At 30.9% G+C, this 18,836-nt stretch overlaps 1 protein-coding gene across 5 annotated transcripts in view; it reads left to right on the plus strand.

Moving 5' to 3' along the window:
- LOC107440882 (protein Aster-B) overlaps positions 1–18,836 on the plus strand; it is a 127,394-nt gene that overhangs the window by 102,802 nt on the left and 5,756 nt on the right. For all 5 annotated transcript variants that reach the window (XM_043050953.2, XM_043050952.2, XM_043050951.2 and 2 more), the window contains exons 2-7: positions 2,497–2,672; positions 7,199–7,302; positions 7,876–7,971; positions 13,381–13,458; positions 15,084–15,137; positions 17,659–17,881. In XM_043050953.2, coding sequence (XP_042906887.1) covers positions 2,497–2,672; positions 7,199–7,302; positions 7,876–7,971; positions 13,381–13,458; positions 15,084–15,137; positions 17,659–17,881 — 731 coding nt within the window. The remainder of the gene's footprint in view (positions 1–2,496; positions 2,673–7,198; positions 7,303–7,875; positions 7,972–13,380; positions 13,459–15,083; positions 15,138–17,658; positions 17,882–18,836) is intronic.

Raw genomic sequence — 18,836 nt, forward strand, 5'->3', positions numbered from 1 at the left:
CCAAAGCCGAAACTGACGGTAAGTCGAACTTCCGATATGTCGAAGTTTTTCGTCAGTCGCCGAGTTATCGCAAATTCACTGTATATATATATATATATATATATACATAAATAAATACAAGAAAACACGAAGAAAGTTAAGAAAAACAATAAGTTTCATTTATTGCGCTTAAGCTGCAAGTAAACAGAACTCATTAGATAAGTTCAAAATGAAGAATAAAACAAAGAAAAATTATAGGCATATGAAAAAAAAAGGGGGGGGGAAATAATATGTAAAAAAATAACAAACAACAGTTTAAAAAAAAGAAAAGAAAAAAGGATGAAATTTTATTTAAAAAACCGGGAAAAAAAAGATATAATCTTTTCATCAGCCCACACGTTTATATCCGCAAAACAGATAACTTCATCTTACCCATTTATGTCTAGTCAGATATGAAAACTGGTAGCTTAGTAGTTTATATTTGTTTTTACAATTAGATTTTTATTTGTTCCCTACCATTTTAGAAAAGTACTGCGTGCTTTTACTTCAGATCGAATTATAAATATTTATATAATCAATATATCTTGGTAAGCAGACCCATTTCTAAATAATAAATCTTAATAATGAAAAACTGGCACTACCACTTTTTTCTGTGTTTGGTGAAAAGGAGATGTCCTTTTAAAATGACGTTTGGCACAATTGGGTTTATTGCGCAAGTTTTCTCTTACTTCATCGCATAATTCGGCTATTTGCATTGAAACTATTAAGCGCATGTTTCAACCTTAAACAGTGACAGGCTCTATTCAAAACGAAGATAGAACCAGATGTTTAAATAAAAGTAAGAGTTTATGGCGGGAAATGTCGCACTAACGGGAACACTCATTTTGAAGTGAAGGTGAAGTGTTTTTGTGGATTAGTTAACTAAGAGTTTCAGCTTATACAGGTGGGGCGATCATATTCAAGGTTAGTGTATGTAACGAATGCAAAGGAAAGGGAAAAAAATGAAACAAACTAAAATAAAAAACGGATCACCTTGAATAACTTTTGATTTTTTAGATCTTCACGTTCTTGGACCTAATCTTCGTTGTTCAAGGGTGTGATCTTAAATATGCTAATCAGTTAGTGCAGGCGATATCATGAGTTACGAAATTAATCAAAAAACGTCATTTTTCTTAATAAACATACCTTTTTTTCCCGATGGATTCGGATTTTTGACCCCCAAAATATAGTAGGTTGTCGCAATCCGGGAAATATGGCCCCAATAGTTTTGTCAGGAGAGTGGTCCACAATTTGGACCACTTAATGTTAATTTTGCTTTTTTGCGTACTTTGCCATAAAATTTTTAAGAGAACTGAAATTTTTTTTAATACAATTATAAGAATCGTTTTTCCAAATATAATTTCATGCGAAAAATAACTTACAGTATATATTTATTTTTCTAGAAATGAACAATCTTAAACTTTAAGATGTACAATTATTCTATTTTTTTTATTTATTTATATTTACATAATTTTAAAGAATCTAAGTTTATATTGCAAAATACAAAATTTGAGCTAAATTGGTTAAACAGTTCCTGAGAAATCAAATTTTAAAAAAAGTTTTATTTTTACAATTTGATTTATCAATATAATCAACTTTTATTGATCTTACTTGCGAATCGTAAGCAAGAGTCATATAGGAGGCGAATTCCAATATATTTGCATTGGGATCCACAGTGGTGATACGCGCGTGTGAATGCAAACGTATGGAATTTGCCCTCTCGTATGCTTCTTGCACACCACTCGCTCCCTCGATGTGTGCGACTCGTCTTAACCTCAATGAATATCTTGACTCACAGCGAGCAGATGAGAGAATGCTTATTTATGAAACTCTAATTTTTTGATTTTAGCAATTATAAATATTATTATAACAATAATATTTATTACAACAATTATATTTATTATAACAATTTTAATACTTTAAAAAACCATGTTGGCTCAGGGAATAGCACGCTTGCCTCACAATGAGGCAATCCAGATTCAAATTCTGCCGTTGATACGAATTGTGCTCCCGGCTTGCAACAACCACAGTGCGGACGTAAAACATCTTCAGTGGTAGACGGATCATGGGTTAGAATCGCTTTCTTATAGGGCTAACCGTGGGAGGCATTGTGATTTTCCTGTCCATATAACACTAATATGGGTAAGTTTCATCAAAAAGTACTGCACAAGGCTTAGTTTAATTCAATGTTTGATCCAGAAGTTCCCTTGTCTTCTGAATTCTGTTCACTATTACAAGGATACGGAGTTGAAAATTGATAAAACTTAAAATTGGGTTGGCTGTTTAACGATGGTTATAAAATAAAATAAAATCCTTTAAAAATACTATTTTTTCGAATTTATTAAATTTAATCACAAAATTTTTGATAGTCTTTTAAGTGCAACATTGCGTTTTTAAGATTTACGAAAAACTGTTATTTATTGTAAATTAATGAATAAGAAAGAATCTTCGATTTCTAACTTTTTGTATTTTTCACAGGTGTCTCCAAGAGAAACGATGCGTAAGTATGCCAAGTGTGTCCTCCTTTGAGTCGCCGCCCCCAAATAAGACAGATCCAAGCGTCGTCGTTTACAGATCTCGGTGGTTGAAACTGCAGGCCAGTCGATTCCGCCGCAGGTTCCCGGAAGTACCCGACCATGAGAAACTCGTTAACTGTGAGTATATCTATCTCTTAATTATCATTTTTTACACCTTACGCTCTTTATCTAACAATCGCTGTGATCACAACAAAAGAAACAAAAACAACAACGAACCATCAAAACAAATAATAAGATTAGCACGAACTACTTAACTGCAAACGATGCTTTTAGAACTATTATTAGTAAACATCATAGGAATCTTTCTAAATTCTTATATTGCGTGTTGTTAAATAAACCGACGTTATAGCAGTAATTTGTATTTTACTTCAATAATTCCATTTTAGAAGAAAAAATTGCTAAAATTCCGAGTTTTAAATTGAAAATTTAATTTTAAAAATAATTTAAAAAGTAATTGTTGTAGTATTACATCAGTTTATTTCATATGTATCTGTGAGTATATCTCTCTTAATTATGATTTTTTTACACCTTACTCAGTTTCTCTAACGATCATTGCGATCACAACAACAAAAGGGAAAACTATAAAAGAAACCATCAAAGCAAATATTAATAGTAACACGAACTACTTACTTCAAACGATATTTTTAGAACAATTATTAACATAACTAACAGGAATTTTACTAAATTCTTTTATTAAGCTACAGACATCATTGCTCTAATTTATATTTTACTCAAATAATTCCATTTTAGGAAGAAAAATGTAAAAATTCCGATTTTTAAACAAAAAATTTTAAATTTACAGAAATTCATCTTTTTTTAAGTATTTCATATCACATCCCCGTGACACAATGCGCATATTTTTTGCACCTTACGCAGTTTGTCTAACAATCTCTGTGATCAAAAAAAGAAAGAAAATTAACCATCTAAGCGAATATTAATATTTTTGTACGAACTACTTACTTCAAACGATATTTTTAAAACAATTATTAACATACCTCATTAGAATTTTACTAAATTCTNCTCTTAATTATGATTTTTTTACACCTTACTCAGTTTCTCTAACGATCATTGCGATCACAACAACAAAAGGGAAAACTATAAAAGAAACCATCAAAGCAAATATTAATAGTAACACGAACTACTTACTTCAAACGATATTTTTAGAACAATTATTAACATAACTAACAGGAATTTTACTAAATTCTTTTATTAAGCTACAGACATCATTGCTCTAATTTATATTTTACTCAAATAATTCCATTTTAGGAAGAAAAAAATTTAAAAATTCCGATTTTTAAACAAAAAATTTTAAATTTACAGAAATTCACCTTTTTTTAAATATTTCATATCACATCTCCGTGACATAATACGCATATTTTTTACACCTAACGCAGTTTGTCTAACAATCTCTGCGATCGAAAAAAGAAAAAAAAATTAACCATATTCTAAGCAATATTAATATTTTTGTAGGAACTACTTACTTCAAACGATATTTGTAGAACAATTATTAACATACCTCATTAGAATTTTACTAAATTCTTATATTGTCTGTAGTTTAGCTACTGACATAACTCTAATTTATGTTTTACCTCAATAATTTCATTTTAGAACATTTTTTTTTTTTTGTTAAAATTGCGATTTTCAAACAAAAAATTAAAAAAACAATTCAATTTTTTCAATATAATTTTTTGTTAAGTCATCCATATCATATTCCCTAATATAATGTGTATCAAACCACTGAACAAATATATTCATTCTGGATAACTAGTATTTTCAAAGATTGATCAAATTGCGTGTTTCAAATAATTTTTCATTTTCTTTTTTTTCCCCTTCAATAAATCAATTGCAGAAAAATAAGCGCTTTTTTTTCCAGTTATTTGTTCTTAGTTTTGTAAAATTATTTTGAAAAGGGAAATCGCTCATTCCGATTTCTACATAATATTTTAGATACTTTTCTATCATTATGTTATTGCGTTCAGTGAAAGAGGGGGGGAATTCCTGAATCTCACTGAGCCAGAACTAGATCGCCAGAAGGAATCTTTTAAAAAAAAACTGTTTATTTGAGAACTAAATGTTTGATCGATTCCGCAAGAACTGCGTAAATATTTGATCATCTATTAAGTAATACACAATGTTGTTGGGTAGGAGGTAAATGAAATCATGCATGTTGAAAATCATTAGATAACTGATCTTATTGTTAAACAACTCCTTTTGATGGATTTGTGAAGATGACTTTTTCTTTCGAAGATTATCATTTTTTGAAATAATTAATTGCACATTCTGCATTCTAAAAAAGCCAGTTATGCATATTGTATTTAAATTATATTAAAAGGTTTAATCTGAGAAAATTTTTTGTATCTTCTCTCTACATTAAAAAATCGTTATCGCCGCTGCCGTTGTTTTGGGTGCTCAACTTCGCGTTACATTTGTCTTTACTGCGAAAAAGCTATAAGACAAAGAAACTTGAAATTACGAAGGTGTGTAGAAAAATATACAAGAGAGTACAATGAAAAAAAAATTTGCAATTGAATTTTAGTTCTAGAAGTATTAACTTAAATTGTCTTAAAAAATGCAATGCGGACCACTCTACAGACCACAGAAATACATTTACAGAATTGAAATTTTCAACACAACAAAAAATGCACAAAAAGTTGGACAGAATAAAAATAAAATTAACATTCTATAATTAGAATGAACAGGTGGACCGGGACAGTCTGGTTGGTAGGGCGTTGGGCCCATGTCCAAGCGATCGGGAGTTCGATCCCCGCCGTCCGAAGACTCCTCATGCACAAAATGGTGACTGGTGCACTCAAAATAATATGACGGGGTGATAAAGTCCTCCAAATTCCTATAACAAATCAGGACCTCTGGGGGTACTGGATCGGAAATTGATCGTGCTCTCGTCCAGGTCAAAATTACGATCTCCAGATGGATGGTGTGCGAATGTGTCCTTCCTATAAAACGGACTGAAATATGTGGGGCGGAAGTCAAATTCATGGTCATAACTGGTGCCACTAGAACATAAGAAGAAGCTCACCCCTCAGTCCTAAAATAAGCTGGTCAGTATAAACATGCGGCATAAGACAACAACAGAGTGAACAGAGGGTTAAATGTTTGGGTTAACTAGCTATATTGAACTTAGAGTGTTATTGATTAATTACTTAGGAACAAATTCTTTTTTTAATATGTTTATTGTAGACTCTTATATTTTAAAAGTCTTACGTACTGCGTGAATTTTCGGTTATTTCACTAAACAAGTTTATATATTTTAAGCTAGTTTAACATGAATTTTTTGTGTAACAAAGGTCCTGTTTTATCTGACTATATTTGTAAATTTTGAAATTTTCTCTTCCTATTACACCTTTGCATTTTTTATTTATTTTTTACTAAGAAAAAATGTTGAAATTCAAATCTTATCACAATTATAATATTTTAAAAAGAAAATCACAGTCTGTTAGGTTTTAGAATAACGAAACTTAATCACATATTTCCTAATATTAAAATACAATTTTGATTTGGACTGCTAATGTATTGTACATACCATATACGCTAATTTTGTAGATTCCTTTTAAATTAATATTCTAAGTTAAATACCACATAGATTTAGAAAATGGAACTTTAGTAATATTACGCATTTTAAGATAATTTTGAGTCCAATTAAAATTTCACTACAATTAAAAGTGGTGGGTCAGGGCCATTTCACTCACATAACCTGTTGGTCATTTTACTTATCAAGTAACTACAAATTAGGTAATCCTTAGGTTAGGTCTTAAAATCTAATTTTTTTAAACTTCTTTCATATTATATAAAAAAATAAATAAAATCTTTTTTTTAGTTATAAATTATCTTGCATCGATATCTTATTATGTAGCAATCAAAATAATTAAATTACATTAGAATGTGATTTTGCCATATGATGAAAAAACTTTTAATTATCCGTAGCTTCCTTTGGATTAGCTTAAATAAATAATGTGCTAAATGATGTCAGCGAATTGAAATTTCGGACCAGAAATTGTTATTGAAAAATCTAGTTTTGGTAAATCGAAAAAAGCTGCCAACGTTCTACTTTTTAAGAAAGTTGTTTTCCAGTGGTAGCAAAAGTAATATTTCAATTTTAATTCTCAGTTAATAAATTTATTCTAAAATGATTTTAAGGATAATGCCATAAAATTTGAATATTATGTATAAAAAAAGATACATATAATTATTCTGCAGACTCTAAGCACCGTTGAAATAAATCAGAAGTTCTGTTTATTTTTAAAAATTACTACTTAATTTCCATATCGCAGGGAAGTATAAATAAATAAAAAAACGCAAATAAAGTTAGAAGTTCTCCTGACTTCATAAAATTATTGTATTAGCGCCATTTCGTATCGTCTGCAATTTATAAAAGTTTATTTCATTATTGTTCTTCGAAAGAACATAAATACCGTCTTTTTTTAAAAAATATTACTGTTTTGAAAATTTAATTAAAGCAATTTCCAACTTTAATTGCCAACTGTAACTCACAAAATTTAAATCGGAAAAAACAGAAAAACAGTTGGTGTTTTAAAGAACATTAACAAGTGTTCTGGTTGTGAAAATTAAATATTCCATATTATATTACGTGTTGTTGTTCTTAATGAATATTTCTTTGTCTATAGATTTCTCTTGTGCCCTTGTTTCGGACATTCTTCTTCAGGGACATCTTTTCATCACAAAAAACTATTTTGGTTTCTACTCCAATATATTCGGTCACAAAACACAAGTAAGTTTTATTTCCATCAATCATTCTAACAAGCAAGTTAACTTAAGATTAACTCACAAATCAAGCATAAATTCTTAATGCAATTATTTATTTATTTTTTGCAATGAAAACGTGACATTATTTCAATAAACCAATATATATTCTACAACCTTTATTTTACATTTATTAGCACCTCTATAATTATTTACTTATATCTTCTGCCCCAAAATTAATCTGAAGAAATCTTTACACATTATTATCAATACAAAATTCTGGCGCAAACATTCTGTTTCTGTTATAAAATTATACATATACTCTAAAATTCATGAACCCTTGAAAAATAAATCACGACTTCTTTAAAGTATTATTTCTTAACAAATGCCATTTAGAAACTTGAAATAAGACAAAAATTATTTTAATTATTCGGCTAATATTGTTTAAGTAAATAACTTGCAATTAAGGGAAAAAAATGTATCATCCTTAAATCAAATGTTATTACGGATAATTTTCTTACTGACAGCTTATTCTCATTTATTTATTTATTATCATTTGTAAAATCTGCATAAATGAATGATACACTATTTTTCGTTCCAGATCCTGATACCGGTATCAGATGTGGTGAAAGTCACTAAAGAAAAAATCGCCAAAATCATTCCTAATGCTGTCGGAGTCTACACCGATTCAGAAAAAGTATGAATGACTCTTTTTTCGTCATTTTTTAACAATGCGTCTCATAATTCTCAATTAACTCTAAAAAGTCAAAATACACATTTATTTTAGCGAAAGCATACTCTACTCATATATTCAAGATTATTGGGACAAATTTTAAAGGGAAATATGGGACATCACGGAGATTCAGTATTGCATAGCAACAGGTACAAGAACCAAAGAGACGCAAGACTGAGATCATCTGAAATATTTTTGGTCAAAGATATTGCATGTGCTGCGGCAGATAATATCTGAAAATGTCGCAAAAAGTTTCCACCATTGCTAGCGATGCATGCGTTACACTGTTAGGCCATGGATTGGTGGACCCACTCTAATACACCTGGATCTTGTTGGATATCCGCAGCAGTATAGACGATTCTTGCAACCAGATCCATTTCGGAATCCACAGGTGTTGCGTACACAGCAGTTTTTAATGCACCCCAAGAAAAGAATTCCATGTTGTTTAAATCAGGAGAGCATGGTGGCCAAGGAACCGGTTCACCGAGCCCAATCTATCTTGTGAACAACAACACCTAGTGGCGAACGAAGTCGTTTCCAAGCCTGAGTTGCTATGCAAATTTGAATCCTTGTGATGTCCTTACTTCACCTCAAAGTTTGTCCTAATACAGGAGGGACACCCTGTATAATATACTTTTATCAAAATGAATCACCATACGTAGGGGTTATTTTTGAAAAATTTGGATGTGTTAGCTGTCACCCCATCTCAATTTAAGAATATTTATTATAACAAATTATTATAAAGTTTTTTACAATTTAGGCATGTAAATTGCAAAACCATTATTTTTGTAGAGATTATGGAAAGATGCAGAATTGGTGTATAGAATTGCGACCCCCCAGTACCCCATGAATCAATAACAGACGGTCATTCACTCGAATTCAACTCAGTGTCATCAGTATCCAATGCATCTTGTAGCAACATCTTCATGAGATTGAACCCTTTATACAATAAGACGATATTAATCAAACAAGATTTTTCTAGAATAATTTCCCCGTATAAACACTAAAAAAAAACATTAATTTGTACCCATGTTGTATTTTTTTGCAAGAGACTATTTCGAAGAAGAACCAGTGGAAAAAAAAACATCTCTGATTCCGCATGATAATTAGCAATTACTCGAGGCGCATAGAAAATGAGGAAAGGCAAAGAGTCGAGCGCAACTCGACTGTAGAATGTGGAATAAAGGAACCATCCTTTCTTTTTGAGCAGGAAGCAATTTTTGTAACAACTTTCGCGTGACGTTGTTATAGTTTCTAATAACCTAAAGGAGCTGCAAAATCACGCAATTCTCTCCGAGAGAAACAAATAAAAAAGCCTCTCCTTCCCTAAGCACCTACATTTACGCCTGACACTACACACCTGCTGTCCTGCAACAATTTATTCGTGGCAGTTTTCAGACAAATTGAGTGTTATGCCAGTCGGTGACATAAGAGTTTTTTCTTCACTCAAAACCTATAATTCGTGACTAAAATTAGAGTCCTCCTTGCGGAAAGATTTTACACAACTTTGTATTGTTTAGATGAGGTGAACTGTTTCGTTTAGTTTTGAAAGCGACAGCGAAAATCTCTCGGTTCTTGGTTATTTATGGCTCAATGTATTTTGTTTACAAAAGATATGATTTCGAATGTTACCATGACCGATGTTTAAAACTTAGTTTAAGAAAAGTTAGCTTTTTAATGTATATATTTTTTTATAAATTGTTAATTATTTATAAATTTTTAAAAAAAAGTTAACAAATTTATAGTATTTTGTGGTACTAATCCATTTCGCCGGGACAATCGATAAAGTGCCAATGAAAAATGAAAAAAAAAAGTAAATCCAACTGTTTTTTTTAATTATTATTATTACTTTTAATTTTAAAAATAAAATAAAAAATTTAATGAATAAATAAAATGACTGAGGACACTTTCATCGGCAAAATGGATAAGTACCAACTATTTTGTTAAAATTTCTACTAGATCTTTAAAAATAGTTAATTCAGCTAAAGAAAAAAAAATTTTTTTGTTAAGCTGACCGATGTTAGTATGATTTCTTTAATTTAATACAACGGGACAAAATCTTGTAAAATTAAAATTAAAGTTTTTTTAACATTTTTTTCCTTTCTTTTACATTATTTATTCTTTTTTTTTATTTAAAAAAAATCGTAACTTAAAATTGTGTCCTGCAATTCCGTAAATAAATTACAAAACATTACCAGATTTTTATTGATAACGCAAAAAAAATTAGTTGTATTGAAAAACAAAATCGACGGTAAGCAGACTGCATTTCATAAGTTTTCCTAAGTAATTATTTTTTGTTCACACTTTCATAGTTCTGGCCTACCCCAAAATCACTATATTTTAAAAAATAAAAAAACGTAAGTGCCACTGACACCACTATTTAGGGTGTCTACCTTCAAGTTACACTTTGTTTTACTGCATAAAGTTTGTAGAAACGATGGGATGGATAAAAAGATTAACATTCAATAATTAGTGGGAGAATTACTAACTGTTAAACTTGTAGTATAAAACACCAGCAAGCCATAACGTGTTTAGAAGGCTATTTTTATTTGCTAACTTCTTTTTAAATTTCCATGTTGTTGGAAATTTTAAGAACTTCAATTGATTATCCGCAAATTTTTCTCCGTTTTTTTATTATTTAAATATTAATTATTTAAACTTTGCAGTAAGAAATCTCTTTCTCTTTTCCGAGATCTTTATTTCATAAGCTCACGCTTGAGTTGATGACAAAAGTATATCAGGGGTCTGTCCAGACATTCTGTGAAAGGTCCTGTTTTTGAAAAATTGTGAAAAAATTACTCGTAATTTGTGAATATAAAATAAGCGTTAAGACACATTCTTTCAACCAGGGTCCTGTTTTGTGAATTTGTGTAAATAGGGTCCTGTTATTGCAAAAAACATTTTCAAGGAGTTTTTAGATTGGAAATGGATACAAGATTATGCTTAACACTGTAAAATTATAATAAAATAAAAATAAAAATTCATAAATAAACAGCTATTGCTGCTACTAAATTTGCGATGCAACATACAAATATTTGGTATTTAGCCTATACTGCACAACACAGAATATTCATTTCGGACTTATAATGAAAACAAAATCACTCACATTTTTAATGATTTCAATTGATATATTTTAAGTACCCCAACTTAGCTATGTATCACTTCTAATGTGTTACACATTAAGTAAATTTAAACAATTGTTAAATTTATTACATTTTTTTTTAAAAATTATAAGTTAATTTTTATTTACATAATATTTTATCAATTAATTTTATGAATAATATATTGCTCAGTTATTTATTTACAAAAAATATCATTTAATATCAATAAGAATGTACACACGATGTTTGTAGAAGTATAAATATTTTCTTAGAATACTACATTTGGAATTTATAAATTGTTTTGGGCTTCGAAGAGGTTAAGGTGCANCACTTACGACAATTGTTTTATCAACGTCTTTGCATTTCACAGCTAAAGTTTCCATGCACACTTTTCGACGTCCGACGTTCTCGGAAAGTTGTTGACATTGGATAAACAAAACACACTCTGAGATTGTTTTAAAATTTAAAAAAATGTTTTTAGTAATAGAGGAGACTTCTATCTTCAAATTCCACACATTTTTAACGTGAAAAAAACATAATACTGAATAGCAGCACTTGAAAAGTGCCAAATTCGAATTTGCACAAAGTAGCCCCACATGACGGTACTTACAAAATATTTACGTATGAAACTACAATAATAGTATATTCTTTTAACAAATAAGACTTTTAAAAGAAAAAAACAATAATGAATGTGAAGTAATTACCAGGGTTGGTGAACAAACCTTCTACTAATAATAAACTAACATTGAGCTTCACCTATGGCAGCAAACTTATTAACCGGAAAGAAATAATCACAAATTAGACAAGGGAAATTTTAGATTTATTATGCATGTGGTTAAGTGATTTAAAATGATTTCTTTTTAAAATAAATGCTTTTCACATAACAGTTGATTGACAGTTTAGAAAAACTCCACCCCAGCGTCACCAGTAGTTCATTGCCATAGAGACTGAATAAACAGGTTGAGTTGTTTTAAAGTTATAAAACCAAAGCAATTTTCACATTTGGTCTCGTGGAATGAAAAAGAAAATGATTTGAAAACCTGTTATGATGAATAACTTATCAGACTTTTATTGGAGAAAAAATTCTCTCAACTTAAATTGATCATTTAACAATAGAATTTGAAGAAAAAAAACTCTGTTGTTGAACGAACTCTTAAACCATTTAATTTGGCCATAAATTAACCATTAAATTGGGTAGAAATATAAATTAAATTGTGGATTCTTTTATTTTAACAGCATTCAATAATGCTGGGGAATATGAGGTTTTTTAACGGATTTGGGATACGCTGATTTAAAATCTGCAATCGGTTTTTCTTTCAAAGCTACATTTTTTGAATGACATTTTTAGTCTATTTATGGACGAGATGCGCTAGTTTGAAAACGTTATATATAGGGTTATATAAACGTTATATGACAGGAGGTTCTAGGTGAGTTAGGGCACATCATCACGATTAAAATTGCTTTAGAGCCCTTGTTTGAAAATGTCATCATACGCCGCTAGGGGCACTTCCCTTTTATTAACTGTTTCCTGGTGTGCTTCTGAACAGGTCATAATAGGGAATCAAAGAAGCCATTAAATTGATTCTAATGTGCATTAAGTGTGTGTATCATTAAGCAAATAAACAGACAAAAAATAAATAAATAAATCTATAAGAGTAAAAAAGTAAATAAAAGACGTGACTACATGAACTGTAAAAAATTTTAGTTTAGCTCAACACAAAAACTGGTGACTACTATACGCCCAAAAAATATTCCTCTGAAGATCTTCAGAGGAAAGATAATTCCATTTTTTTTTTCTTTCTTACAATAAACTCGAATTTTCTTTTGCTAATTAATTATATTATAATTTTTTTTGCCGGCGGTTAGCGTGCCTGACTGCGAAGCCATAGGCTGCGGGTTCGCATCCCGCTCTGGGCATGGATGTTTCTCTCTCTCTTTGTGCTGTCCTCTGTTGTGTGTGTGTATGATGTGTGAAAGTGGCCCACCCTATAAACGGGTTTGTGGCAGTGTGGCGTGGGCAATGTTGCTCGCCTCCGTGACTTTGGTTCACATGTGCCCACTGGGTAACGCGAAATGAGCAACAATTCTGGCATAGTATAGGCAAAGATTCAAATTCAGTGCCTGCCATTGGGAAAAAAAAATATTATAATTTTAAAAGTAAAAATTCTTTCATCGCTACATTTTGACTTTCTGGAATTTTTATTGATGACGCCATTGTTGCTATGTGCTTATGAATGTCCTGAAATTAATTTGTAACTTTATTTCTTGACAGTTTATTTTTGGCTCCCTGTTATCGAGAGACACGGCCTTTCGTGTTATACAACAAATCTGGATTCAATCCACGGACCCGGTAAGTTTAAATTTACTCCTTTTCCTTGTGGAATCAGTAAACCTCGTATATCATAGATTGTTCTTGCGACATTGCTCGGCAGCAGTATAAGTTAACTACTGGGGTTTATGTTAGATCCACTGTTTTATAACATTACCGCACTTTCAAGAATGTGTGGGTGGAACTTTGCAATCGGAATTTTGACGTTTTTCCGAACCATTTAGATCGTTTTAATCTTTAGAAGATCAAGCATCCTGATTGATGGTATGGAAAGTTTCAATCAATCCTTGTCTTGCAAAATATATTGCTATATTTATCATTCACCGAAATTCCTTCCATTCAGAACACTCAAATCATTTGGACAGGTTCACGCTGTTGAACGCCAGCGACATCTGATACGCAATGAAGACGTCAAGCTTCGGCGTCGACATTGAGAATTTGACTGAGGCTCGAATCTATTTCGCGTTGATTTCGACGTGCAGTTGAACTCTGTGTTATGATGGCAAAATAGGCTAAAAAGTGTTGTAAAGTTAAATTTAAATGAGGAAAAAACATATTTTAAATTGAAATAAACTTGCATAGTTGCTCATTGAACCTTATGTGTGTTATTATTGTGCTCTCTAAGCCCAATATGCAAATATTTAGTATTTTATTTTATAACCATATAGAACAGCAGGCCCAATTTTTTGGGTTTACGACTACTAATGTTCAACTCCGTAGCCTTGTAATTTTGAACCCAATCCAGAAGACAAGGGAACTCCTGGATCAAGTAATGAGAGAAAATTGCCTTCGTGGAGAACTTTTTGATGCAACTAATCCGCATTTGCATTATATGGAGAGGAAAACCTCAAAAATCTCCCATGGTTAGCCTGACGACAAGGGAACTTTAACCCATGATCCGTCTATCACTGATGATATTTTACGTCCGCACTGTAGTTGATGGTAGCCGGGTGCGGAATTCGAATCGACCAGCTATCGCTGGGATCGAACCCGGGTCAATTATTGGATGGCGAACACTCAATTCTCTAGGTCACCAAGGTTCCAAATATTTAGTATTAATATAATTTTATTGGTGGAATATGTAGTTCATGTATTAGTCAACAGATGAGCTGTTTCCATGAACGCTTCAAGTACATGTTATCACCAAATAGAATTTACTGACAATCAGAATTTCGACCATTTTTTGACTATCTAGCATCCTCGTCATCAAAATGAGTGAATACTTTAATTAAATTGCATCACTCAAACTGTGAAATAATAATAAATATACATGCTACAAAAAGGTTACGTGCTATTTCACAAAGGTTTTCCAATTTTTTTTAATTTAGAGCAAGAATATGAAAGAAAATTATTAATCTTATCAATAAAATATATTTGACTAAACTTTCTGGATTGCCTGCAACGCTGTACCTGTGATAATATTTATCTGATAACTTATGGGGAAAAAAAACACTCTGAAATTTAATTTTATCTCGTTTGTTATCAATTTTCATATTAGACATTTATAAGACTTTATTCGACTCACATGTTCGTTGAATTTAGTGATAAATAAATTAAAAATTGTAAAACATAATAGTTTACTAACAGAAATCAAATTATTTAGTTCATATTTAAAGATTGAAAGACATATTCTTCAATCATTACAGGGTCTAGGTTTGCCAGACGATAGTGATAGTGAAATTTCTCCAGCTGTTGCACTGGTAAGTAAAAATAAAAATTAATTTTTTTCTTCGTTCATGTAGTTTTGACTATTTATTGTTTATGCATATATTGTAATTTGAAAATATTATTTTAACTGTGCTAGATTGTTTAAGATTTATAAAAAAAAAAATACATAAACATATTTTAATACATTTCTCGCCTGAAATTAAGATCTTATTAACCATTAACGGTCGTGTGGCAGCTCCCAGCCACCAATCCCCATTAAGAATATCAACAAAATACGACAGCACATTATTATTATATTTCTTGTTAATACTAAGTATCTTAAAGTTAGTTTTATCTTCTGTTACGATACCGCATATAAGCATACGTTTTTACTACTATTTACCACTGCTTAATAGTAAAACTTTCCTTTTTCTAAAAATGTAAAAACACAGCTATTGCAAACAAAAACATTTTTAAGCAATGATTACATTAATATTCACATCACAGTTTAATTAATCAAATTTTTAAATTGTTTTTTTTTATTAGTTAAATCATTTGAATAATTTATTAAATACAAAATGGAAGTATTTTAGCAGCTTACACTATATTATTGATAATAATTGGCTAAATATGTACAAACAAATCTTAAACGCGTTTTTTTTTCTTTTCATATTACGCTAATGATCATAGGTCTGGTTAAAACTTCTGACATTAAGCTTCATACTTAACCGTTGAATATTGACCAAATATCTAAAATTATATTTAAAAAAAAACATTTAACAGTAAAAATATAAAGCTTTCTATATCGTAAAAAATACTTTTTAAGTAAAAAGCTTTAAGTTTTGATGTTGTACTGGATTATGTAGTTTCTACTCGATCTTTAATCTATACTACTTACTAAAACATATGTAACCATCTTTAAAGCATTTTAAATGCAAATGTTGTACATATTCTTTGTTAATATAATACGAATGTTTCTTCATAGTTGAATATAATCTGTTGCACTATGTTTGATTAGTATAATTATCAAACGAGCATTGAGGTTTTGAGCTAACAATGAAGTCGAATCATACTGATTTAAATTTTTGACAATGACAAAATGTTCTTAAATATTATAGAAATTTTGTCCATCTGGATAATTTCTCCTTTCCCCCTAACTAGATCCACTTTCTCGATATTTTATGGCAGTAACCAACAAACTTTTGATAATATAGTATTATTAAACAGCGCAATACTTTTGAAAAAGGAATCGCTTTATTAGATTATGATAAATAGCGTTTGATTACTTTTAAAACTTCTATGAATTTTTCCACAAGAATTTAAAGCAATAAAATGATGCAATTTGTGGTTTTGAGTAATTAATTTAAAACAACGTTTCTCATTATTTAGATTTTTTAAAATTTATCTCATTGCAGTTTAAATTTATGAAAATCTAATTGGATGACGCTAAAAATTTTCTTAAGCGTTAATTGCATGAAAACTAAAAAAAAATAAAATAAATACTTATCAAAAAACTAATAAATATTAAATATCTTTCAAAAACTGTTGAATGCAGATTTGTATAGGCATAATTTTGGGAGAAAAAGATTAACAGAAAATATAAATACTGCGCACTTTATTTATCAAATTCTGATTGGGTGACTGCCTTATGTCTTAGATGTATCGAAATATAGTGTCAAATAGAGTAAATATCAGCCATTTGTGAAAAGGATTAAAAGCATATTAAGAGTTTTTCCACCTCTTCGGCAGTTAAGTTCCAGCGGAAGAGCCTCCCAAGAAAAACACAAACTTAAAGTAATGAATGACAAGTCAAAGGCTGCGGAGTAATTATCTGTTTAACCCTTTGACGCTAATGGGACACCGGTGTTTCTTTTTTATATTTTTTCTGGGGATCAAATTACAAGCAAAAATATATTTTGGTACTTTTTAATTATAAAAAACAGCCTAATAGTTATTAAAAAATCTTTTAGATTATCGGAATTGCATTGAAATATAAAAAAAAAGTTGTTTGAAATTTTTTTTTACATTCATATTCAAATATTTATTAACAATTGATTTTGTAATCAAGAAATTTTAATGGTGAATAATTGTTTTTCTTAGATCAAAATAAGTGCAAATTTAAAAACTATTGTTTAGAAGTAAGCCGTGTTTGAAAGATTTTACCCTTAACGTAGAAAAAGACAACAGTGTTTCATCCTGTGTCTCATAATCATAAATTACTAAAACTCCAAATATAATGTTTTTTACTTGTTTTGATTTAAATTAATACAAAATAATAAAAAAAACTTATGGAAAATATATTTAATAGTTAAAGGGTTAAGCGGACGGGAGAAATAAACCAGGTGGAGAGGAGTGCAAAATCTCTATAATATCTAAGAACATTTTTCCTTCCACAGTTATGATTCGAACTAATTTAATAGTTAATTAGGAACAAAAGAAAAATTTGCTGAGCAGTGGGAATTATTTTCGTTTTTGATCGGTTCAAGTAAATACTGAAAGTTGGATATGAAATTGGTGGGTAGATCTGAGTTTAATAGGATTTTATGTTAATCATTGTTTAAATTTTTATTACAGTTTGCAGACGAAGAATCTTCGATGAGCAGTGGAGCATCTGGCAACATGGCGTCCGAAGAAGTGCCTACAACCTCTGAGATGGCCACCACGCCGGAAGTGGTGTCGCCCATCAAAACAGCCCTCCTCACCTCCCCCTTCCCCAAAAAGAGAACAACCACAACAGCAGCACCTCTGCTCAAATCAAGTGCCATCCTTTCCAAATGCAGCCTCAATTTCGCTAAAGGTAAAGAACACTCTATTATCACCTCATGACGAAGACAGGCCATATACTATACATTTCAGATTGATCACTCATTGATAAAATTGACGGAACATGATTCCAAAATAAGGCACAGCCACACACACGTCACAGCCCACTTTATCGGGAGGACCCATTCATTCATACACTAATTTTGACCTGAACCAGAGAACGATCAATCTCAAATTCAGTACCCCTTAAGGTATTTTTTTTTATCTATATAACCGTCGTTGAACAGACGATTCAATTTTGAGTTCACGACCACCAAAGTTCAACTCCGTAGCCTTGTATTTCTGAACCCAATCCAGAAGACAAGGGAATTCCTGGATCAAATATTAGGAGAAATTTGCCTTCCTGGTGGACTTTGTGATGGAACTAACCCGCATTTGCCGTAAATAGAGAGGAAAACCACGAAAACCTCACACGGTTTGCCTGACGGAAAAAGAACTTTAACCCATGATCCGTCAACCACTGCGGATATTTTTCGTTAGTACTGAGGTCGGTGCGAACCGGGTGCAGAATTCGTATCGACCAACCATCACTGGAATCGGACCCGGGTTACCTCATTGAGAGGCGAGCGCTCTATCCCTTGAGCCACCACGGTTTCCCTAGAAGTATTGATTTGTTATGGGGAACTTGGAGACAATTCCAAATTCGGATGGGTATTACACCACAGTTTTTACAGTGTGAGTTTTAGTCGAATTTTGTTGTTGGTCTTGCCATGCAAAGTGTTCCTGTCCTTCCGCTCTATGTAACACAAATGTAGGAAAGTTTCCTTTAAATAAATGTCCTCCACGAAAGCGAGTTTTAACTTGAATTCTTTGAGTTTATGTTCATAAATCCAATTTCGGAGATAAAATAGACGAAGAGGAAATATAAAGAAATTTAATTATTCCCGTAAATAAGAATGAAAGGGAAAAGCTTCAAACATATGTTATAA

The sequence above is a fragment of the Parasteatoda tepidariorum genome, chromosome 2, assembly GCF_043381705.1.
Source record: "Parasteatoda tepidariorum isolate YZ-2023 chromosome 2, CAS_Ptep_4.0, whole genome shotgun sequence".
In the NCBI taxonomy this organism is placed as follows: Eukaryota; Metazoa; Arthropoda; class Arachnida; order Araneae; family Theridiidae; genus Parasteatoda; species Parasteatoda tepidariorum.